The 24973-nt window shown below is 40.4% G+C and overlaps 1 protein-coding gene across 5 annotated transcripts in view; it reads right to left on the reverse strand.

Annotated features, from left to right (window-relative positions):
• Window positions 1-24973, reverse strand: part of KIAA0753 (KIAA0753 ortholog) — a 64370-nt gene that overhangs the window by 28910 nt on the left and 10487 nt on the right. For 3 of the 5 annotated variants that reach the window (XM_023184469.3, XM_023184467.3, XM_023184468.2), the window contains exons 3-10: window positions 22803-23430; window positions 19445-19551; window positions 18208-18270; window positions 17568-17783; window positions 15080-15290; window positions 4291-4520; window positions 2425-2591; window positions 787-903 (exon numbers count right to left, since the gene is read on the reverse strand). In XM_023184469.3, coding sequence (XP_023040237.1) covers window positions 787-903; window positions 2425-2591; window positions 4291-4520; window positions 15080-15290; window positions 17568-17783; window positions 18208-18270; window positions 19445-19551; window positions 22803-23430 — 1739 coding nt within the window. Of the gene's footprint in view, window positions 1-786; window positions 904-2424; window positions 2592-4290; window positions 4521-15079; window positions 15291-17567; window positions 17784-18207; window positions 18271-18305; window positions 18705-19444; window positions 19552-22802; window positions 23431-24973 lie in introns of those variants that run through there. The other 2 variants (XM_023184470.3, XM_023184471.3) reach the window with 2 other exon arrangements.

The following is a 24973-nucleotide window of genomic DNA, read 5'->3' on the forward strand; positions in this document are numbered from 1 at the left end:
TACCTTCAAGTTTAGACAAACAGGGAGCCCCCAGGAGCCATACAGGCATAGTGAAGTCAAATAAAAACAAAAAGGAAAAGTTAACTGTGAACAACTCTGTTGTATGTAAAAGTGCTTTGACTCTTTTGGTTTAGGATATATGAATATTGTCAAATTATTTAATGGACTGCTTTCATGTTTGCTTTCCCATAATTGTAAGAACAATTTCAGCCAAATGAATACAGAGAAACCTGTTTTCACTGCTCTCTTCCTATGGAATGTTCATCTCATCTCCCATATTGAAATCCTGCCTGTTCTTCTGGTCCTAGTTTAATTTCCATCTCCATCCATGAAGCCTAGACCTCTGCGGCAAGAAGTAACACTCTCTCCTTTCTAAACTCTCTCAGTTCCCAGGTTACATACCATGTTCTATCTTAAATTATAGTTAATTACATAACTTTTCTATTGACTATAAATAAGCAAGGGCTGGGATTATGGCCTTTTTGCCCTTTTAAAGTCTCCATAGAGCTCGTAACAGTGTCATATACAAAACTAGCAACTGATACATAATTGACACATATATAATTTATGAATGAATAAGAAAAAATAGAAGAGCTCACTATAAGCTATATAGTTTGACTGAAAACTTTAATAAACTACATTTTACGTATTTATTCTATTTTTAAAAATAACCTATATTTTAAATAACCAACTTTAAACATAGGAAAGAGAAGAAAGGGATCACTTCCAAGTCTATGTAAAAGGAGCTCTTTAATTCTCAAAGATCTGAAAAATACCAGCACAAACCTGGCTGCTTCGTGCTCAACAGCACCTGTCAGGTGACTTTCCTCTTGAGGATCTTTGGGCTGGAGAGGCTCTTTTGTGGCATCTCTGGGGCCAGACTTCACCTTTAGCCATGCGGCACTGAAAAAAATAGAAAAGCATACCTTTGTCATCATTCGCTCCGTATCCAATGACTCATCCAAGTAGGTGCCAGCTCAGAGACGACAACAGCATTAAATGAATGGTGATCTGTAGCACGCGGCCCTACGGTAGAAGCTGAATGTGATGAAAAGTAAGATCCTCCTGCACTCAGGCGCAGTGTCAAAGGGGAGAAATTCTCCTTTGCTTCAAAGAAGCCATCACCATTTTAAATGAGAAACAGTGATCAATTACAGAATATTGGGTGAGTGTCAACAAAACTCGGTTACAATATATAGATTTGGATCACTAATTACATTCCATATTATAAGGCAACTCTGTATCTTTATAAGGCCTAACAGCACTGTGAGCCTGGAAGCCTCACCCAGCCTCCTCTACCCACGACACGTGCACTCTAAAAGACAGTCCATTGTATATTTGGTTTGTAAGACAAACTTCAACCATTGAGCTTACCAACTGAATGTACATCTCCATATTAATACTTGCATACAAAAATACAGAAAACAGAATAGAGTAATAAAAACAAAAAAAGCACATTATGAAATCAGAAGACCTGATTTTAGGTCTGGCTGTTACATGAATAAGACATTAAATTCTCTAAACATTGTTTCCTTAACTTGAAAATGAGAGTGGATGGATGAGCACAGCCATTCCTTCACATTCATTTGGAATCTTAGGGGGCTTCTCTTCCACTCGGCTGCTCACCCTGACTTCTGATGGCTCCAAAGACAGAACCCTGCAATCACCTATCTTCTCCTTTGTTCTCCCCTGACATGACTGCTTTTTACTTCTTCCTTTTTTCCATCCCACCTCTTGGGCCTTTCCATTGTGTTTTCAAGAACTACTGTCTCACGGTAAACAAGTTCCCCTTTATCTTCAACCGATTCCCCCAAAGATTATTTCCACCTAACCGGACCCTGCTCCTCTTCTCTCTAACCCTGTGGAATGGCAGCTTCTCATTCTAATGTGCTATGAATGGGGATGACAAGACAGTAACGTCAACGTTACCCTAATTGCTCCCTGCAGCTAAGACAGTGTTGGTGAGATCTATATGGCTTTATAGTTCATAATCATCTTGACTTAGGAGTTAGAATTATTTTAATATATTTATTTACTCAGCAAAGATTTACTGAATGCCTACTATGTGCCTAGCACTGGACATTCAAATATAAAAAAGACACAGTCCCTGGCCTCAAGTTACTAGAATCTATTGGCAGAAGAGACAAGTGAAGGGAAGCCCACCATGTTCCATACAATCACACATGTCCTGGTGTTGGGGTGGCCCATGGAAGGGTGTTCCAACCACAGTCAGGCAGAAGAAGGAACCAATAAGCTTCCGGTCAAAGACTTCTCATGTATGACTCACCCAAAAAAGTATTTCTGTTTAATGGAAAAAATTAAGGCTACTACTTCATTTGCTCCTTATAAGCTATAGGTTGCCTTTGATATGTGGAAGGAAAAAGAGAATCACATACACAAATGGTCCCTTGAGTTTTCACATACCGTTTAGGAGATGATGGTGGGGATGTGGGGTTTGGGGGTATCCATGGTGCCTTGCGGTCTTTCACAGGCTGCCGGTTCATTTTTAATCTGGATGAAACTGTTGTCTGCTGCACTCTGCTTTTACTGTGAGGTTGGCTTTGTCTACTTCTTTCAGCTTTGAGGAGTCCCTGTGAAAGATAAGTAAGAATTATAAAGCCAAACAAGTATCAAAGAAACTATGGTCTCAACCTCTGACTCACTGAAGCTCCAAGTTCTCCATGTTATTCATATATCCATTCAGAAAAACCTGAGTAGAAAGCACTGTGGCAGAAGTTTGGGGGAGGGTGTAAATTTCATTGAAACAACCATGGTAGGGGGCGGGGTGGAGGGTGTGGAATTGAAATCCCTGGCTCTGCCTGACACCTTTAAACATATAAACAATATATAAAATATATTTTTATTTATTTACAATTTGTTTCCTAAACAAAAAAAAATTCATATCATATTGTTAAATTATTTTTCTTTTTTCTTTTTTTTGTTTTTAAGAGACGGGGTCTCGCTCTGATGCCCAGGCTGGAGTGCAGAGGTATGATCATAGCTCACTGCAGCCTCAAACTCCTGGGTTCAAGTGATTTTCCTGCCTTAGCCTCCTGAGCAGCTGGGATCACAGGTGTGAGATACCATGTGAAATAACAGGTTTGGCTAATTTTTTATTTTTTGTAGAGCCAGGGTCTCACTGTGTTGTCCAGGCTGGTCTGGAATTCCTGGGCTCAAGTAATGTGTAAAACATTCTTCGTTAAAATACTTAACCTCTCTGAGCCTTAGGTCTAAATAGAATGAATACAGCTACTTAAACAATGTTATTGAGAATGAGGCTCTGTCTCTGGAGAAGCGCACCCATTTGAATTCTTACAGGTTCAACCTTGACATCTCGATGATTCACAGCCGCCCCCTGCCATAGAAGTTTGGGAAGAAACAGACTTGATCCTAATCCATTATCTGTCAATAACTTGTGATAAGTGTTACTTCTCCTTTTCTGGAGGCCACCTGAAAATAAATGGATTTGCTACAGAAGCCTTTGGGCAAATCCACCAAATGTCACTAATACAATAAGGGTATTCGACCAGGAGGTGGTCTTTTGGCCAGTTTTCCATTGATAGGGCCATACGTAATTTTTAAACAGAAGCTTAAAATATCATGTAGTTTTAAACCAAGTTGTACCCTGCTGGCTCCCAAAGCCGTATTAGAAAGCATTCACCCTAGGATGCCCTTTTAATATGCAGTAATTATTACTGATCGATATTTATCTTCGGCAGGAACTAATTTTTTTTTTTTCTTTAAGACAGGGTCTTACTCTGTTGCCCAGGCTGGAGTACAGTGGCTCGATCATAGCTCACTGCAGCTTCAAACTCCTGGGATCAAGTGATCTTCCTGCCTCAGGCTCCCAAATAGCTGGGACTACAGGCGTGAGTTACCACACCTGGCTAATTTTGTTTTTAGTAGAGATAGGGTCTCACTATGTTGCCCAGGCTAGTCTTAAACTCCTGGCCTCAAGCAATCCTCTCACTTCCCAAAGTACTGGGATTATAGGCCTGAGCCACCACACCCGGCAAGAACCAAATCTTAATCCCCTCAAATCTCAATTAGGATATTGGTATCATATTAGTTAGGATCTTACCAAACTAGGAATAGAAAGAATTCTCTATTCTAGTAACATTATTAAAAATTGTTATTTTTTTGTAAAATATATGAACAACTTAAATAGCCAGACTCAAGGACTGTTAGCATCCAACTGCCTGAGAACTGGCTCCACCGCATACCAGTTTTCGTGGCCTTGACAATGTCACATTAATACAAATGGGCCAAAAGAAAGGAACAATTTCATACTTGCTGTGATGCTGGCGCCAGAGTATCTTTCTTCCTAAATGGCACATTCTCCGTCACAGGCTTCCTTCTCACTGCTTTTGTTTTTGCCACGGCTAACACCTCGTCTTTGAAGCTTGCACTTTGGTCTAGAATAAATGGTCCTTCTTCCGGAAGGATATCCGCATCTAATACATCGAGCTCACTCTGCAGCCTCTGGGTCTCCGGAAGCTCCATATCAGGCTGATACTTATCTACATGGAGATTTTTGAAGAACAAACTGAGGAAAACGCTATTCAAATCAAATCGCTGAGAATGATTATCTATACACAGATAGGCTCCAAATATCTATCCTAGCCCTGCTGAGAAGCAGATGTTTTGTTGTCAACACTGTTCCTCCTCCTATGAATATTACTGCAGGTTTATAAGCAGAAACCTAGGTATCACGGTTGACTCCCTGAACCTTCGCTCTCATATTTACTCATTTACCTGGTCCCTTTGATCCTAATTCTAAAATAGCTCTTACATTTATCTCTGCCCTTCCTTCCCTTTTGCTATTATCCAAGGTTAGGCTTGCAGTATCTTGTGACTAGAATAACAGTGTCTCCTAACTGATCTCTTGTTTATCTTCACACTGTCTTCTGGCTACCAAAATTGTTCTTCTCAAATGTAATATTTAAAAGTCACTTCTGGCCAGGTATGGGGGCTCACGCCTGTAATCCCAACACTTTGGAAGGCCACGGTGGGCGGATCACCTGAGGTCAGGAGTTCGAGACCAGCCTGGCCAACACGGTGAAACCCCATCTCTACTAAAACTACAAAAATTAGCCGGGCGTGGTGGCGGCCACCTGTAATCCCAGGTACTCGGGAGGCTGAGGCAAGAGAATCATTTAAACCCGGGAGGCAGAGGTTGCAGTAAGCCAAGAAGGCGCCACTGCACTCCAGCCTAGGGGACAAGAGAGAGGCTTCATCTCAAAAATAATAAATAAATAAATAAATGTCACTTCTATACTCAAAACCTTCAGTGGGTCCTAATTTGATAGAGAATAAAGTCTGAACTCCACATAAGACATTCAACCTGCAATGGAAAAGGAAATAAAGCTGTCTTTATTTGAAAATGAGACAACACAGAAAATCAAAGAGATTCTACAGAAAAACTATTACAGCTGAGAAGAGGGGTCAGCAAGGTTTCTGGATATAAGAAGACGAAAACAGAAAATCAGTATTATCAACATATATCAAAATAACAGAAAATATAAGAGAAAAAAATCTCATTAACATGACAACAAAAACTATAAGGCATGTTGGAAGAAATCTAATGACAGAGGTATAAGGCTTTTACAGAAAAATTTAAAAGGTAAAGGACATGAAAGACAATCTAAATAAATTGTTTTCATGAATGAATAGACCATAAAGATATCAGTTCCCCCCCAAATAATCCATAATTTCAAACGCATATTCAATCAAAGCCCTAACAGATTTTTTTTCAAGGATCTAAATAAGTTGATCCAAAATTCAAACAGAGTAAAATCCCAATAGCCCAAATAATTTTGAAGAACAACCAACAAAGTGGGGAGTTAGTGGAGGCAGCAGTCTTACTTGACCAAAGATAAAAGTCTTAGTGAGAAAACATTAAAGGCAGTGTGGGAGTGATGCAAACACAGGCAGAAATCAATGAGACTTCACGGATGTGACAAAGACAGCATGATAACTCAGTGAGTATGAACTAGATTATTCAAAAAACAGTGCTAAGACCACTAGCATCCATAGAGAAAAAAACAAAACAGAATCCTTGCCTCGCATTGGACACTTAAAGTCTAAATGGAATGAAGACCTAAATGTGGAAAGAAAACTTTAAAACTTTAATTAGAAAATACACGAGACAATCAGTATGTCACCAGGGGAGAAGTGACTTTCTCAAGCTCAAATGTAATACTGACATATTTGAACTTAATTGAACTAAACTACAACTTCCATTTGACAAAAAGACATCCTTCAAGTCAACAGACAAGCCAAAGTCTGGAAGTAGATCTCTGTATAATTAACATAGGACCAATATCCAGACTATATAAAGAACTTCTACAAGACTATAAGACAAATAAACAATCCAATAGAGAAACAGACAAAGGATAGAAACTGGCAATTTAGACAGAAAATCTGAATTGTCAATAAAAATATGAAAAGATGGTTGCCTTCACTAGAATCAAAAATATTCAAACAATGAGGTATTTTAAATCCATAAAAAGATGTGGAAAAACAAGTACTCTCACAGACTATTAGCATGGCAGTAAATTCCCCAACTACTTTGGAAAGCAACTTGATTGCTATAGTAAAGTTGAAGATTCCTGTACACTGCAGCCCAGCAATCTCACTCCTACGTATATACTCAGCCCAAAGGAACTCTCACACGTGGACAGAGGAAGCCAGGAACACAGATATTCACTTCACTTCATCATTGTTTATAAAAGCAAAAAACTGGGAAGAACCAAAATATCCATCAATAAGAGCTGAGAAATAAACTATGGTATATTCACATAAGGGAAACCTACACAGCAGTAAAATTAATAAATTAGAATTCATGTGTCAATGTATCAATACAAAAAAAACCTTACAAACGTAAGTGGAGGGGGTAAGCAAACTGCAAAATGATACGGTAAGATATTTACATAAAACAATACTATATATGACAGATATACAAGCAGTACAAATGTAAAAGCAGAACGGGTCTATAATATAATAACAATAGTAACTTCTAGTGAGGGAGAAAGAGAATGGAATGAGGAGAAAAATACAGAAGGGGCCTCAACTGTACTGTCATCCGGTTTCACTTTCCTCAATTTCAGTTACCCCTCATCAGCCCTGGGTCCAAAAATATTCAATGGGAAATTCCAGAAATAAACAATTCATAAGTTTTATTTTTACTTTTTTATTTATTTATTTATTTTGAGACGGAGTCTTGCTCTCTTGTCCAGGCTGGAGTGCAGTGGCACGATCTTGGCTCACTGCAACCTCCGCCTCCTGGGTTCAAGCAATTCTCCTGTCTCAGCCTCCCGAGTACCTTAGATTACAGGGTGTATCATCACATCCAGCTAATTTGCATATTTTTAGTACAGACAGGGTTTCACCATGTTGGCCAGGCTGGTCTCAAACTCCTGACCTCAAGTGATCCACCAGCCTCAGCCTCCCACAGTGCTGGGATTACAGGTGTGTGCCACCACACCTAATTTTTGTATTTTTAGTAGAGATGGGGTTTCACCATACTGGTCAGGCTGGTCTCGAACTCCTGACCTCAGGTGATCCACCCACCTCAGCCTCCCAAAATGCAGGGATTACAGGCGTGAGCCACCGCGCCCCGCCCATAAGTTTTACACTGTGTATCCATGCCGTAGACGCTCCCTGCCTGTTAGTCACCTAGCAGCTGTCTTGGCGATCAGAGGGACTGCCTTGTATTGCAGTGCTTGTGTTCCAGCAACCCTTACTTGCCTTCATAATGGCCTCAAAGAGCAACTACAGCGATGCTGGCAATTCAGAAATGCTGAAGAAGCTGGAAAATGTCCCCTTTCAGTGAAAAGGTAAAGTTCTCCACTTAATAAGGAAAAAGAAAAAAAAACCATATGCTGCTATTACTAAATCTAGTAAGAATGAATCTTCTATTCGTGAAATTGTGAGGAGGGAAAAAGAAATTCAAAGCTAGTTTTGTTGTCACACCTCAAACTGACAAGTTATGGCCATAGTGAGTGATACTTAGGATGGAAAAGGAATTAAATTAGTGGCTGGAAGACACGAACAGAAATGTGTTCCAAATGACAGCAAATGAGTTAGGTGCTATCCTCAGTTTTGGGTATCCCACTTTGGGATAAGTTTTGAAACGTATTCCCTTGGATAAGAAGGGACTACAGGTTCAGCGTCCCAAATCCCAAAAATTCAAAATCCAAAATGCTCCAAAAGTGGAAACTTTTTGAGCACCAACATAATGCTCTAGGGAAATGTTCACTGGAGCCTTTTGCATTTCACATTTTCGGGTTTAGGATGTTTCATTGGTAGGTAGAAAGTAAATATTCCAAAATCCAGAAAATGTTTAAATCCAAAGCATTTCTGATTCCAAGTATTTTGGATAAGGAATGGTCAATCTGTGCTGTATTTTATTTCTAAGAAACAAAATTCTGAAGTAATTAAAGCAAAAATGTTAAAATTTATTAAATTTAAGTAGTGGATATACAATATTATTCTTTTTATTCCTTTCTGTATAGTTTAAATATTTCACAACAAAGGAAAACTACATTCGGACTACTTTAACAGTCAGTCAAGGGTCAGCTTTCCTGTCACTACATCCTTTAATTAGGTACTTTAATTAGGTACTTATCAAAGCTACAGAAGTTACACAGGGGCCGGGCTCAGTGACTCACGCCTGTAATCCCAGCACTTTGGGAGACCGAGGCGGGCAGATCACGAGATCAGGAGTTCAAAACCAGCCTGGTCAATATGGTAAAACTCTGTCTCTACTGAAAATACAAAAAAAATTAGCCGGGCGTGGTGGTGTGCACCTGTAGTCCCAGCTATTCAGGAGGCTGAGGCAGAAGAATTGCTTGAACTCAGGAGGCAGAGGTTGCAGTGAGCTGAGATGGCGCCACTGCACTTCAGCCTGGGTGACAGAGCGAAAGTCCATCTCAAAAAAAAAAAAAAAAAAAAAAAAACAACAAGTTACACAGCAAGGAAATATAAATCAGAAGAAAAGAATGGTAAAATGGTAAAACTAAATCCTTGGAGGCAGGCAGATCATGAGGTCAGGAGATCGAGACCATCCTGACTAACACAGTGAAACCCCGTCTCTACTAAAAATACAAAAAATTAGCCGGGTGTGGTGGTGGGCACCTGTAGTCCCAGCTACTCAGGAGGCTGAGACAGGAGAATGGTGTGAACCCGAGAGGTGGAGCTTGTAGTGTGGGGAGACCACACCAATGCACTCTAGCCTAGGCGACAGAGCAAGACTCTGTCTCAAAAAAAAAAAAAAACCAAAATCGTTGGTCTGTAATTTATTTAACTCCCAAGTTTATATACATCAAAGCAACTCTAACTGTAGGTCCTGATACCTTTCCAGTAATGATTTGCATAAATCAGCATGTAAACACAGCATAAGTTTTAGGAGTGAGTTTGAGGACACTGCTGGTAGTGGGAAGGGAGCCACCATCCTCATCGCTGACAAGTTACACTAATGGAATTAACCAATGCAAGAATGGTTCAGAAGCTGCGAAAAAACTGCACCAGCCAACTCTTATGTAAATACAAGATAGTTGATCAAATCAGGCTCAGGCGTATATTCCAGATGAAGAGTACACGGGGAGGGTTTTCCATCCGAGTGGCTCCCTAGGGTATTTTTTCAGGGGTGGGTGGGGAAGAGAAGACCTTAGGAAATCAGAATGGAAGAAATGGGTAGAGTGATACCTAAGACAGAAACAGGAAAATGTAACCTTCTGAAATCCAGAGAACAAGAAAAAACAACAAATGTAAAATAAAACTAGGAGGGCTACCACAACCTTAAGTGTTTTACTCAAGGTTCCCAAGGAGTGGCAGAGCCAAGTCTTCTGGCTTTCGGTCCCAGGTAAGTCCCATTCATTCTGCCTTGTCAGGGACCATAGAGCTGTTCCCCATAAATACATTTTCCAGAGAACTGAAGTTCACTTCTCTATAGCCATGCAAAACTCCTTTGTTTTTTTCTGAGACAGAGTCTCACTCTCGCCCAGGCTGGAGTACAGTGGTGCGATCTCGACTCACTGCAAGCTCCACCTCCCGGGTTCACACCATTCTCTTGTCTCAGTCTCCTGAGTAGCTGGGACTACAGGTGCATGCCACCATATCGGCTAATTTTTGTATTTTTAGTAGAGACGGGGTTTCACGTGTTAGCCAGGATGGTCTCAATCTCCTGACCTCATGATCCGCCCGCCTCGGCCTCCCAGAGTGCTGGGATTACAGGCATGAGCCACTGCACCCGGCCCAAAACTCCTTTTAAAATAGCCACCAAAGATTTGTTTTCTTAGTTAGAAAATGCCTAACATAATCTAGCCTTTTCTTAATAACTTAGTGCTATTATTAAAACTAAAAATGCCACCTTAGATTTTTACAGCATTTAGCAACTAATTTGCCACTTACAACAACTAAGTCAGTCACAAAACACAAAGACTATCCTTCCCATTTTATAGATGAAAAAATTCAGATTCAGGCCGGGCGCTGTGGCTCACACCTGTAATCCCAGCACTTCGGGAGGCTGAGGCAGGTGGATCACCTGAGGTCAGGAGTCCAAGACCAGCCTAACCAATGTGGTAAAAATGCAAATTTTTACCTATCTTTACTAAAAATGCAAAAAATTAGCCAGGCAGGGTGGAACGTGCCTGTAATCCCAGCTACTCCAGAGGCTGAGGCAGGAGAATCGCTTGAACTCAGGAGGCAGGGTTTGTAGTGAGCTGAGATCATGCCACTGCACTCCAGCCTGGGCGACAAAGCAAGACTATGTCTCTAAATAAATAAATAAATAAATAAATAAATAAATAAATAAATAAATAAGAGTCAGACAGATTAAGTCAACCCAGATTCACAAACTGGCAGAGGTGGGACTAGAATCTAGGTCTCCTTGGTCCATATTTCCCCCCTCTGCCTCCCAGCTTTCCTGCATTTGTTCCTGTAATGAGTTTCAGGTTAGCAGGTTTTCCAGCTTCTCTCTGAAACTGGTCTCCATTTTTCACCAGTCAGCTGATGGGCACCTCAAATCTTCAAACTCATTTAGCAAACACTTCTCTGTGTGCAGGCCTGGAACGTTCTCTCCGTTTCCTCCAGGCTATCAAAATGAGCTCCCTAGCACCCAGAACTCAAGTTACTATGATTTGCTGCTCAGAAATCTTTTCTTATTCAATTACATTTCTTCATAGAGTCTTTCAACAAGCACTTAAGTGCCTAACTATGTGGCAGATGCTGGGCTCATCATAGAAGATATAAGGACAAATAAATCTGACACCCACCCTCAAGGGAAAGGCTGGCAAAGGCAGACTTCTAAATTAGAAGGAAGACACTCTATTAGTTCTACCCGCCTACCAACGAAGGAGAGCGAACATCCCATTAAAGTGAATAAGTATCTAACGGTAAATGAACAAATTAGGTTTTTATTGTAATATAATAAAAAATAAACATCTGGTCTCGAGCCCAGTTTCTGGCCCAGAGCTCCTAAAACCTTTCTAATTTCCCTAGCACTAGGGGTGCTAGGTTCATCTTTTTTTCCTAATATTTGGTCTTTAACCCCAGTTCCTGACACAGAGCTCTTATCCCTTGGAATTTCCTGGCTAAGGAAGCATTTTTCTTTTTTTTTCTCTAACGAGGTGACTCTTGGAGGACTCCTGGACGGGAGCTGGTCACCAGAAAGACCATGCCATGATTAGAAGCCTGGAACTCCCAGTCCCATCCTCCATCCTACAGGAAGGGGAGAGGGGCTGGAGACTGAGTTCATCATCGATCATGCCTATGTGATGAAGTCTCCATAAAAATCCAAGAACTAGCTGGGTGCGGTGGCTCACGCCTGTAATTCCAGCACTCTGGGAGGCCGAGGCCAGTGGATCACCTGAGGATAGGAGTTCAAGACCAGCCTGACCAACATGGAGAAACCCTGTCTCTACTAGAAATATAAAATTAGCCGGGCAAGGTGGTACATGCCTGTAATCCCAGCTACTCGGAGGCTGAGGCAGGAGAATCACTTGAACTCAGGAGACGGAGGTTGCGGTGAGCCGAGATCGCACCACTGCACTCCAGCCTGGGCATCAAGAGCGAGACTGTGTCTCAAAAAAAAAAAAAAAAAAAAAAACAGAAAAAGAAAAAGAAAAAAACAAATCCCAGAACTGCAGGGTTTGAGGAGCTCCCAGGATGGCGAACATGTGGGGGTTCCTGGAGGGTGGCTCCCCTGGAGAAGGCATGGAAGCTCTGTGCCCTTCCACATACTATACTTTGTCCTACACATCTCTTCCATCTGGTTGTTCATCTGTATCTTCCATAATACCCTTTATGATAAATGGGTAAACATAAGTAAAGTGTTTCTCTAAGTTCTATGAGCCATCCTAGCAAACCCCAGGAGGGGGTCAAGGGAGCCCCAATTTTATAGCCTGTCGCTCAGAAGCATAGGTCACAACCTGGGACTTGTGACTGGTGTCTGAAGTTGGGTTGTCTTATGGGACTGAATCTTAACCCGTGGTATCTGACTCTAATTCCAGGGAGACAGTGTCAGAATTGAGTTGAATTACAGGATACCCAGCTGGTGTCCCCTGGAGAATTGTTTGGTGTGGCAAAACCCCACATATTTGGTGTCAGAGGTGAAGTATTGATAGTCTTTTTTTTTTTTTTTTGAGACAGAGTCTCGCTCTGTCCCCCAGGCTGGAGTGCAGTGGCCGGATCTCAGCTCACTGCAAGCTCTGCCTCCCGGGTTTACGCCATTCTCCTGCCTCAGCCTCCCGAGTAGCTGGGACCTGCCCGCCACCTCGCCCGGCTAGTTTTTTGTATTTTTTAGTAGAGACGGGGTTTCACCGTGTTTGCCAGGATGGTCTCGATCTCCTGACCTCGTGATCCGCCCGTCTCGGCCTCCCAAAGTGCTGGGATTACAGGTTTGAGCCACTGCGCCCGGCCTGACAGTCTTAAGTAAGTAGGAAAAACAGTTTGGTTTTTCCTGTCTCTTACAGTTACACTTGTGGTAGAAGTGGAACACTCAATTATTAAGGTTCCACAGAATAGTGGCAGATTGAGAAATAAATCAACTGAATTCTGGACTGATAAATGTAACTTTCAAATCAATGAGGAAAAAATGAAATAAAATTTTGATTAATGTAGTAAATTACAACAAAGAAAAAAACTTTGGCAAATGAAACATAAAATCAGGCAGAAAAAAGTTCAAATATGTCATTAATCTCATTAAATGTAAGTAGATTGAATACAGAACTCTAAAACAATTAAAAACTCCAATAATAGGCCAGGCGCTGGGGCTCATGCCTGTAATCCCAACACTTTGGAAGACTGAGGCAGCTGGATCACTTGAGGTCAGGAGTTCAAGACCAGCCTGGCCAACATGGTAAAACCACATCTCTACTAAAAATACAAAAATTAGCTGGGCACAGAGGTGCGCACCTGTAATCCTAGCTACTCAGGAGGCTAGGCAGGAGAATTGCTTGAACCCGGGAGGCAGAGGTTGCAGTGAGCCGAGATCGCATCACCGCACTCCAGCCTGGACAACAGAGCTCAACTCCACAAAAAAAAAAAAAAAAAAAAAAAAAAATCAGAATAATCTGGGGAAAATGAAGAATATAAACATTGGAAGGGGTAACTCAAAGGGGAACTTCTTAGATGCCGGTAATGTTCTATTCCTTGACCTGGATAGCAGTTATACAGATGTTTTTGTTTTCTGGTCATTAATTGAGCTATAAATCTATATTATTTTGTGTACTTTTCTATCTGTATGTGTCACCCAGGCTGAAGTGCAGTGGTGCAATTTCACTTCACCGCAACCTCCACCTCCCAGGCTCAAGTGATCCTCCTGCGTCAGCCTTCCAAGTAGCTGGGATCACAGGCATGAGTCACCACTCCTGGCTAACCTTTGCATTTTTTGTAGAGACAGGGTCTACTTATGTTGCCCAGGCTGGTCTCAAACTCCTAGGCTCAAGCAATCCACCTGCCTTGGCCTTCCAAAGTGCTGGGTTTACAGGTGTGAGCCACCGCGCCCACCTTGTATGTTCTACTTTAATTAAAAAAAGAAAAAAGAAAAAAATAATAAAGTTTACTGGATTTGTCCATACTTATTTATAGATGATCTCATCTATCTAGAGAAATACAAGAGTTAACCAACAAAGTCCCATATTTCATCAAATCTAAAACATCAATTATAAGACACATCAGTATTTTATACCTCACCAGGAATTTTTAAATGTTTAAAATGTTTACAATTTTAAACTGTTATAATTAACTACAAGTTGTCATCAATTAATAATGATTTCAGGAGCATTCAAATGTGTACCTCAGACCAACAAAATGCAGTATCCTAACATACACATCCATAAGCAAAACACTTAAAACCAAGCAGGGAGATGGATACAGAATATGAACAGGCAAATTATAGAAGAGGAAATAACACGGCTAAGGAGCATGTGAAGAAATGACAACCCTCACCAGGAATCAGGAAATGCAACAGAAAACAAGAAGATGCCACTGTCCACTGAGACTGGAAAGCTTTCAAATTTTTTATATAACATACTTGGTGAAGATGCGTGGAAATACATACTGATGTCACTGCTAGTCAAGACATAAATGTGTGCCCACTTTTAAGGGGCAAGTTGGCAGTATCTGTTTAAATGCACATACTGTATCACCTAACAATTCCACTTCTTAGAATAACAAAAACTTATGAGGAAAAAAAAAATATATATATAGAGAGAGAGAGAGACAGAGAGAGAGAGAATGTATGTGTGTGTCTCTCTGTGTGTATATATCTCTATCATTATAAATAAACTTTTTTTAAAGTAGGGTTCTAACTTCCAGCTCTGTGGGAATTTGCCTTGGGTAGCCCAAACGCTATGATGTAGCAAAAGTAAATGTTACTTTCTCAACCTTTCTCTATAGAATATTCAAGCCTCCAGCCTGAGGAAGCATCTTGGTTGCTATCTACTGATCCTACTTGAAGTTCATCTGTTGTGGGCTAGGTCCTAAATCCTGACTTTCCCCTCAGTGCAGTGACTGTTACAGCACAGATAATCGTAATGAATAAAATATCTTGCAATAAACACTTTAAGACACATACCGGCAAGAAGCTGCTTTGCCACGGAAGGTTGACTTGTTTCCTGTGGGCATGGGCCCTTTGCTGTGAGGGGCCTCCTCTCACCCTTCGGTGATATACTTGGCCATCTCTCTAAGGCCTTTTGGCTACCAACAGGAAATCTGCTCCGAATTTCACTGAAACATTTTTTCACCTTTTTTGGTGACAGTTTCTTTTCCAGGAGAGATTCCAAAGCCTGCCACGAAAACAATCAATTATTCTCTTAGTTTATCTCACAAAAGTATGACTTTTAATCACAAAACTGAAAATAAGGACTCCAGGGAAATGTGTTATTAAATGGCTATCTCTAACAGTTAATACAATCTTAATTTTAAAAATGTTATTATTTAGGATATCTAATTAATAACAATTTCTGTGAGTACTTTCAGATGTGTAGCTCACTAAAGCCAATAGCAAAGACATAATGAATATGACTACTTTTAAAGGCATCCAAATCTTACAGGATCATCATTTTAGAAATTAACAATAGTCTTCAGAATACTATCCCATCTGCTTCAAAAGCATTTTAATCATCAACAAAAATCTCATAAACTCAAATAGTCTTTCAAGTGGACACACATACTGTATCTAACATACATTTTCATGAACTAAAGAATACTTAATAGGTCAATAAGAGTAGAAGATCTGTGTCTCACCTTCCTAAAAAGAGGCATATCCTCTAATAAGTTCCCACTCATTCATTACTGGGAAGTCAGGGCCCAGTCTCCACCTGGTCAGTACAGATTAAGGACAACTGAACACAGTCAGGAAGATTTAGTTCAGAGAATAGTGACACAGTAAGACAATACACCGTGAGATGGTGTAGGGCCACAACAGGAAAAATAAACCATTTCTTGCATTTTGAAAAGCAGGGGAGATAAACATTCTGTTGAAGAAACATTATGTTAAAGGTACTCTTATTCAAGCTCAAAATGTAGGAGAGGAACTAGAGAGTCTCTTCAGATCCTTTCTAGGATTATGAAGATGTGTACACTAAATGAAGTTATTTCGGCCAGTAAATGTTTCTTATGGATATGTTAAAAAAGCATCACACGACTTGAGATGCGGCCTAAAATTCTAAGGTCTGCATTTGACAATAGCATTCCGCACAGTGAGTTCTATATACACGAATGCAACCAATGACAATCACAATCATATTTGCTTGACAATGAAACTGTGAAGGCAGAAGGGGCCTTAAAGACCACCGAGAGCTGGTTAGTGGTGGTAGAACTGGAGTGTCATTTAGTCTAGAATTCTCTCCACTATCCACCTTTCTTCTACAGCTAACAGCTTACTATGCCACACTAACATACAGATCACCTTTCTATTTGTGGATGAAAATGTATGGCGTAGGAGAACTAATACTAGCATGGGAGTAGAAGACAGAATTTGATCTCTAGCTCTCAAGAAAAATAACTGTCATCTCTCCAACTTTTGCTTTTCTAAAAACGCTTAATCCGTACAACAGTAGTAAAACCCATTGCAAAGCATACTGCCATAGAAAGGTTCAAATGGCAAAATTACATGGTAACACCATGCAAACTTCAGAGAGCTATAAAATTGAGGTATCTTTGTCACCAGTGAAAAAAGAAACAAAACAAAGTTTACTGGATTTGTCCACACTTATTTATAGGTGATCTCATCTATCTAGAGAAATACAAGAGTAAGAACACTATCAATTCCTGTCTAATACATGCCAGTTGTGATTTCTAGAACTCTCTAGCTATATCACAAGATTTAAGGTTCTGATTCCATATACTGTACCTTTAAGTGTTTCTTCTTTTCTAAAATCCATCTAAACTAAACACTGACATTCTAATCTAAGAATTCTTTTTTTTTTTTTTTTTTTTTTGAGACGGAGTCTCACTCTGTCGCCCGGGCTGGAGTGCAGTGGCCGGTTCTCAGCTCACTGCAAGCTCCGCCTCCCAGGTTTACGCCATTCTCCTGCCTCAGCCTCCCGAGTAGCTGGGACTACAGGCACCAGCCACCTCGCCCGGCTAGTTTTTTGTATTTTTTAGTAGAGACGGGGTTTCACCGTGTTAGCCAGGATGGTCTCGATCTCCTGACCTCGTGATCCGCCCGTCTCGGCCTCCCAAAGTGCTGGGATTACAGGCTTGAGCCACCACGCCCGGCCGAGAATTCTTTACTGGTTTCCTTTTCTATGCTAATACATTTTTTTCTCAAATGGCATGGGCCAGGGAATGGGACATTCCGTTTAGTTAATGAACCTGGTTTAAAGTTGTTATATGTTTTATATTCAAGTCACCAACTTTTGAAGTAGTGAAATACGATAACACAGACTAGACTGTAAAAATAACAAAAGAAAAATAAGTGTTTCTTCTGCCCTCTGCAAAGCTTTTAATTCACTAGGTAATGGCTTTGTCTTGTATTCTCCATAAATCCTAACGAAACTGTGTAATAGTAAGCATTACTTCCGATACACCTCTAACAAAAATTGGAATCAATTCCATACCTCAATTTGTTGCAGAATATCTATAACCACATCAGGAATGGAAGGGTCCGCATCCAGCTTGGCAGAACAAAGTGAAAGCTGGCGAATAAGGCTGCCCAGTTCCCTACACCGAGCAGGAAGTGGATGCTCCCCTCGGTCAGTAAACTGAGTGACAAACATCTGTAAGGCCCGAATGGCTCCTCGATGGGCAGCTGCCAGCTTAGACATTGCCCATGACTGGTAATAAACAAGATGAGAGAAGTTATTTCCATACTCAGAACTTGCTAACAATCACCCAACTTCTAAGAATATGTATAGCCTGTCTTCTTTCTGTATAAAGTGCTTTCCATTGTGAAAACTTTTTCATAGTAAAGTGAGTTTAAAGTTTAAAGTTTTCCAGTGACAGTCTTTTCCTTCCTATTCCCAGCAACAAAAATAAAAATCTATTTTTTAGAACCTGTTCCTTGGAAGGCAACCATATTCAGAATATTTAAAGTGCTCGCTCCCTCACTAACAGGTTTCTACAAGTACTGAAAATAACATTAGTGCAGAGGGCCCTACACAATACTAACAAAACACTGGGAAATGTGATTTATAAGTAATTTATAATATTTATATTTATAAATATTTTTAATTTATAAATAATTTAATTCCAGCATACCTTCTTAGTGTGTTTAATTTTATGTGGACTCAATTTATCCAATTCTTCCTGGATTTCTTTTACCTGTTTTGTAAAGAGGAAAAAAGAAAACTTCATACCTTTCCATGGATCTTTTTTGTAGAAAAGGATACATCGATATATCTCATCTTGTCCAAATATAACCATTATTAACTCAAGTCACTTGAAAATGAAAAAAGGCTCTTCATTCATGCACCCAAAAAACAGTTACTGGTTTCCAGTTCAAGATGGTAAATAGGCAGTGTTCACCTTCCATTCCTTGGTCCCCAGTGTAATAGGAATTTAACATGAAGGAGTGAAGGTGGAGGTGACTCTGGAAATGTAGGCGGGCTGGATCGTGAAGTCTTACATGCCACGCTGAAGAGTTTAGCTTTCATCCTCTAAGTTACAGAGAGCCATTAAAGTCTTTTAAGCAGAGGTCTGACATGGTAAGATTCATGTTTTAGAGCAATCTCTACGGCAGCAGTGTAGAATAAGAACTGAAATAGAACCCAAAAGAATACAGTGCAAAACCTAACTCAGGCATGTTCTTTTCAACGAAAAAGTACAGTTTTTGGTTCAAGCAATAAGGCTAACATGTGACTTCAGTGACCAGAAATGAGTAAAAGGCTTACTAATGTATAAGGCATGAAAGTCACAACAAACACTTTTTAAAAATCCATCACAACGTAAAGAATGTAAATGCCTGTGTATCAGCCACTAAAGGTGTCCTCAAAGACACTTAACATGGTCTTTACTCTTTGCTGTTTATCAAATTATTTACTATTCCAAGCTTCTATACATTATAAACATGAAATAGATGGGAAACTAACAAGGTCCCTTTCCTCTAAGACTGGGGTCCACAGCTAGGACCAAGGGCTCAGGGTAACTGATCCACCTGACTTCCTATGCAAAAATATGTGCTATATAATGTATAAGCATCTTGGGGGTGGGGAGGAGAGGCTTTTAATAGATTCTCAAAGGTCTATGACCTCAGAAAGTCAAGAACCACTGTTTAAGGAGTTTGGCCACACCCACACCCACACCCACACACACGCAAGATTACAAAAAGAATAAGAATTATTTGCCCATGTGTTCAGGAAATTGAGCCTCACAAATCTCTCAGAACTCATATGGGATACTCCAGTGCTAATCTTTCTGAGACAAAAGGAAAACGGAAACTCTCTAAGGAAGCAGTACACAAAGCTGACTGCCCTACTTCTCCCTGAACTTTTCACACCTGCTGCTGGAGCACGTAGAGCATTCGGGCAGAGCGAGCAGCTTGCTCCTGTCTCCTGACACGGATTCGACGTTCTTCATCTGGATCCAAAGCTTCTTCTAGTCTATCTGAAAATATTAATAGTTTTCCCCAAAAGTGGATTATAAACCACATATTAAAACTTACAAAGACTTCGATTACTTACAGAAATAATAAAGTTGAAGATCTCCGGTTTTATTAAGAAAAAAATGAGGCTATCATAACACAAAATTTCATTTTTCATCAGCCAAGAAACCAGCAGTAAGTGGACCTGTGTGCTGACTGAGAGATGGAAGGGATATGAAGACACTTACTCCATCAAGCTTCCCTCCAGCCAGAATTCCCACTGGACAGCGATTTCACTATGAGGCAACTCTTACTATTTTAACATTCTTTATATTGAGCCAAAATCTGTTATTCTTGCTATTTTTTCAAGAACTTTTTATTGGCCTATTGTTATGTTTAGCAAGATTAGTTTTACAATGTAAAGAAGATATTAATAAATGCCTATTGATCGGCCACTAAATATGTCCGGAAAGACACTTAACATGGTCTTTACTCTTTGCTGTTTAATAGAGAATAATCAAATGTTGAATTCAAAAGAGGAATCCCGGCCAGGCATGGTGGTTCACCCCTGTAATCCCAGCACTTTGGGAGGCTGAGATGGGCAGATCACCTGAGGTCAAGAGTTCGAGGCCGGCCCGGCCAACATGGCAAAACCCTGTCTCTACTAAACATACAAAAATTAGCCAGGTGTGGTGGTGTGCACCTGTAACCCCAGCTACTCGGGAGGCTGAGGCAGGAGAACTGCCTGAACCCAGGAGGTGGAGGTTGCAGTGAGCTGAGATCGTGCCACTACACTCCAGCCTGGGTGACAAAATGAGACTGCCTTAAAAAAGAGAGGAAGAAGAAGAAGAAAAAAGATACTAAGATAGCATCTTATCATAATCTTTTGTTTTCTTTTTCTTTCTGAGGCAGAGTCTCACACTGTCACCAGTCTCACACTGCAACCTCCACCTCCTGGGTCAAGTGATTCTCATGCCTCAGCCTCCTCAGTAGCTGGGATTACAGGTCCACACCACCACACCCAGCTAATTTTTGTATTTTTAGTAGAGACAGGGTTTCGGCATGTTGGCCAGGCTGGTCTCAAACTCCTGACCTCAAGTGATCCGCCTGCCTCAGCCTCTGAAAGTGCTGGGATTACAGGTGTGAGCCACCATGCCCAACCTTAATCTCGATTTCAAAAGACAAGTCCTTTCTCTAACATATTAAGATAGCAAGTCTTAAAATTATTTGAGTGCCTAGTGTCTTCACGCATTTCTCAGGAAGCATACCCTTGTACACACTGGTGCTCTACATCTTCAAAAGACTGGTTCAAAGAAATTGTTTCTGGAAAACTGCCTGAAGGAGATGCAATCTATCTATTCCTTCCAGGTTGTGGTTTCCAAATACACTTACACAAATTCTTATACAAAACTCCAATATAGTCCAATTATCAATGAAAAGGGAATCTTCAATTAGTAAAACTATATTTTATAAGTTCAAATTTTTCATATTTACTCTTTAAAACACCAAACAATGCAAAGAATATAAAGCTGTTTTGAAGAAAGCAAAAATCTGAAGTCAGAAGTTGTACATACAGATGCAGTCTCATGAGACCTTATATGTCTAATTATTTTCATCCCATTTGGGCTGCATGGTAGGGAGGAAATCCGGATTCACATACTTATATGAACACAAATGGAACGGGCTTAGGTGTGGGGTTTGAAGGCTCACTGCAGACGATTTCTGATGCAGCACTTGCAGCTGTCTACAGAGCAGCATTGGGAAGCACAAATGGGCCTTCGGGGCTACTTAAAAGGGGGTCTGCAGCCAGGGGCCATCGCAAATTATTATTAGTCTATGAAAGGTTAAGTACAGAAATTTAAAGCATACATTTACGTGTTTCCATAGCAGTTTGCCACTACCATGACATTTTTATTATAGTTCACAAAGTACTGACTTATGACACACTGAAAATTTATGTAAATAAAATAAACCAACCCAGTCCTTCCCCACAGAGGCTTTGAAAGCTCTGTTCTAACAGTTCCCCGGTATTAGGCCAGATCACCGGAGCAGTGGGCCTTGTGGCTTTGTTCCCCTGCTCACAGGGCTTCCAGTCAAAGTGTGTGGGGGGCCATGCCACAGGTTGACACTAAGGAATGTCAAGAGAAACAAGCCACAACATTTCTGTTATTTTTATACTGGAATGTTTTTGAATTGTTCGTGATATTATACAGCACACGCTTGAAGAAGACCTGCAGGAGAAATTTCTTTCTGGCCTTAATATGTGGAATCACTGTTTTCCTTACACAATTGTTTTTTCCGTCTTAGACTTTGTAAATTCTCCAAGTGACTGAAGTTCCCTCTTTAGCTGGCTCCTAGGAAGCTCGGAAGCAAATCTGTGACTCATCCCTAGCAAATGTTTTTCCTTTCCCTTTGCTTCCTTTGCCACAATGCCGTCAAGTGCATTTTTGTTTTATCTCATTCAATCACAGGTATTTCTTAAGGTATCTTAAATTCTTTACATAAGATGCATATACATACATATGCATAAATTAAATTGAAAATGCAAAAAATAATTCTAGACTATGTACTACTCTAGCGCAACAGTTTCTTTTGATGCTCAACTCCATACCCCTTGCAGGCTGAAAGCTGGGCTTGATTCCCTACTTGTTAGTTATGGTAACCCCAAATTCTCCACGAGGAACCAGTCTTCTACTCAGCAGGGAAATGCAAGGGCCCTGAGAACACTGCAGAACTGTAGAAAACCATATACGATGATTAAATTTCTTCCTTCCTACCCTGTGCTCATTTTACACATATACCCACAACTTCCCTTGTCACTGGTGTGTACTCACCTAAATACTGCCCAAGTGAGAACTGGTTTTACCTATAATATAAATACATTATGTTCTTTTTTTGACCAGCAAATTGAAAAATAATTTTCCCAGAAGAGGGAAAACATTATAGGATAATTTGCACTCAGGTCCCAGAAGACCTAAGGTTCAGCCAACATTAACGCCACCTCCTAGGCTGGGCCTTCAAGTCAGTGCACATTCGAAGGGCAGCCACAGTGAAAAAGTTCTTTCATGTCCCTCTGTTGGAAAGAGGAGCTGGGGCAAGACACTGTTCAAACTCTAAGCCTAACTGTCTTGTCCTGAGTGCTCACACTCCAGAGAACCAACTCACAGAAGGAAGAAATGAAATTGCTGTGGGGGTTGAGGGTCCTCAAGGAGTGCATTTAAACTACCCCATACTCACAGCCTTAAGTCGAAGAAAAGAATCTAATTTTTCTCACCTTTTTTAGTTACCTCTTCAATTCTGTGGATACAACTGCTCAGTTCTTTCTGGAGTCGCTGGACTTCTAGCAGGCTTTTCTGTTCACTTATGCTTTTGTGGTCACCTGTCCTGGTGGGATGAGGCTGAAGTCCCGGATCACGGGTGGGTGGTGAATTTGGCGCAGTGAGATCTGACTGGCCTGGATGAGATGAGTAAAGGTATACTTTGGCACCCGAGCTGGAGATTTCTACTTTGGACGGCTGGTGGCTGCACTGACAGGCTGCTTGACTCTTTGACTCCTTCCTTTCCACCCTGTGGTCAGGTATTTTACACTTAGTATGTCCACACTTCCGAGAGCTTTGAGGCTGACTTCTGAGATGATGTTCTTTTATATGTTCTTCAAATTGTCTTCGTTTCACATCTCTTCTGGCTAGGTGGACAGCATAACTAAGTCTCTCTTCTGATATGACAGAAAATGAAACAGAACTGCCTAGGTCAGGACCAACTCTACAATCTGCATCTTTACAATGGTATGATTCATTGTATGAGTGCTTCAGTTTTTCAATTCTAATGGCATGTGGGCAAGAATATCGGATTGCCAAGTTGCTTGAATGTGTAGGAACATTCCTATTAAACCGCAGCTGGTTCTTTAAAAAGCAAATAAAAGCAGACATCAGAAAAATTCCATATTATACAGTTGGTACATGTCTATAATCAAATTTCTAAAATTTCGCCACCAGATCATTAGTGCTAAGAGGTATTTTTCTATTTTCCTGATAGACACAGCCACTCTCCTACACCCTTGGGTTCATCACATACCCCTGGTTCTATCCTACAATCATCCAGTCCCACACTATTATCCTTCTGTTTACTAATGTCATACTGGGACCCACTTCTAAAAGTCAACCCAGAAAGTTTCAAGCAGCAACCACTAAGTCCTTCAATTTCCCAGTTATGGACTTCTGTCCTATTTCAAAATGTCAGGCCCCAGCAGTGACCAATATAACCCATTGGAGCTTTCTTACAATTTGTTCCACGGATAGACTCAAGCCATCTGATAATACTTCTTCATAAGTCTTCCTTAGACTTCATTTGGTGGCTGGATCCATCTTTTACCCTGCCCCTAAGTGTACCTCACTTGAAACAGTCTGCTTATGCTTTCTTGCATTTTCTAAAACCAATGAATGGTCTTTTCATGCTTAACTATAATGTTATTATTAAACATTTAGATTGTTCCAGTTTTTCCACTAATAGAAATATTACCTCAATTAATATCTCCATGCATTTAGTTTTTTAACCTTTTAAAATTATTTCGTTAGGATAAATTATCTGTTCTGGGATTATCAGTTTAAAGGAAAGAAACGATTTTATGGCTTTAAATATGTACCCTCCTTAGGCCTTCCAGAATGAGCCTGTCAAAGACAGGTCAATAGCCTGAGGAGAATCCATGCCTACAAATTCAATGAACCCAGTCCTGTGATGCCTTGACCTTGGAGATGACCTCCCCAGCTCTCACAATCAGTGTGTTTATATAATCACAGCCATCAAGTGTCACTTAAAAATAGTCCATTGTGACAAAACTTCAGGAAAGTATTTCAGATTTTTTAAAAGTAGTTAAAAAGCTCACTAAAGAGAAAACAAGTAGTTACCATCTGAAAGGTACATAGACTGATGAACAGTGTTTGTCATTTGAGGTCAGGAGTTTTGAGACCAGCTTGGCCAACATGGCACAACCCCATCTCTACTAAAAAAAATACAGAAATTAGCTAGGCGTGATGTGGCACACGCCTGTCATCCCAGCTACTCAGGAGACTAAGACACAAGAATTGCTTGAGTCTGGGAGGTGGAGGCTGCAGTGAGCCGAGATCGAGCCACTGCACTCAAGCCTGGGTGACAGAGAAGACTGTCTAAATAATAATAATAATAATAATTATAATTATTACAGTATAAAAAGATCAAAATTCAATAAAAACAGGGAAAAACATATGAGTAATTTACCAAAAAAAAGGTCCTTAGGTATGTATAAAGATGTTCAATCTCATAAGACAAATTAAAAATACATGGAAATACCATCTCTTACCCAATCGATTAGCAAAAAATTAAAAGCATAGTAATACACGCTGTTAGTGAGGCAGTAGGAAGCAGGCACCCTCACAGAAGAGGTGCTGGTGGTCATGCAAATTGGCATAA

This window comes from Piliocolobus tephrosceles, chromosome 16 (assembly GCF_002776525.5).
Source record: "Piliocolobus tephrosceles isolate RC106 chromosome 16, ASM277652v3, whole genome shotgun sequence".
NCBI classification, from domain to species: domain Eukaryota; kingdom Metazoa; phylum Chordata; class Mammalia; order Primates; family Cercopithecidae; genus Piliocolobus; species Piliocolobus tephrosceles.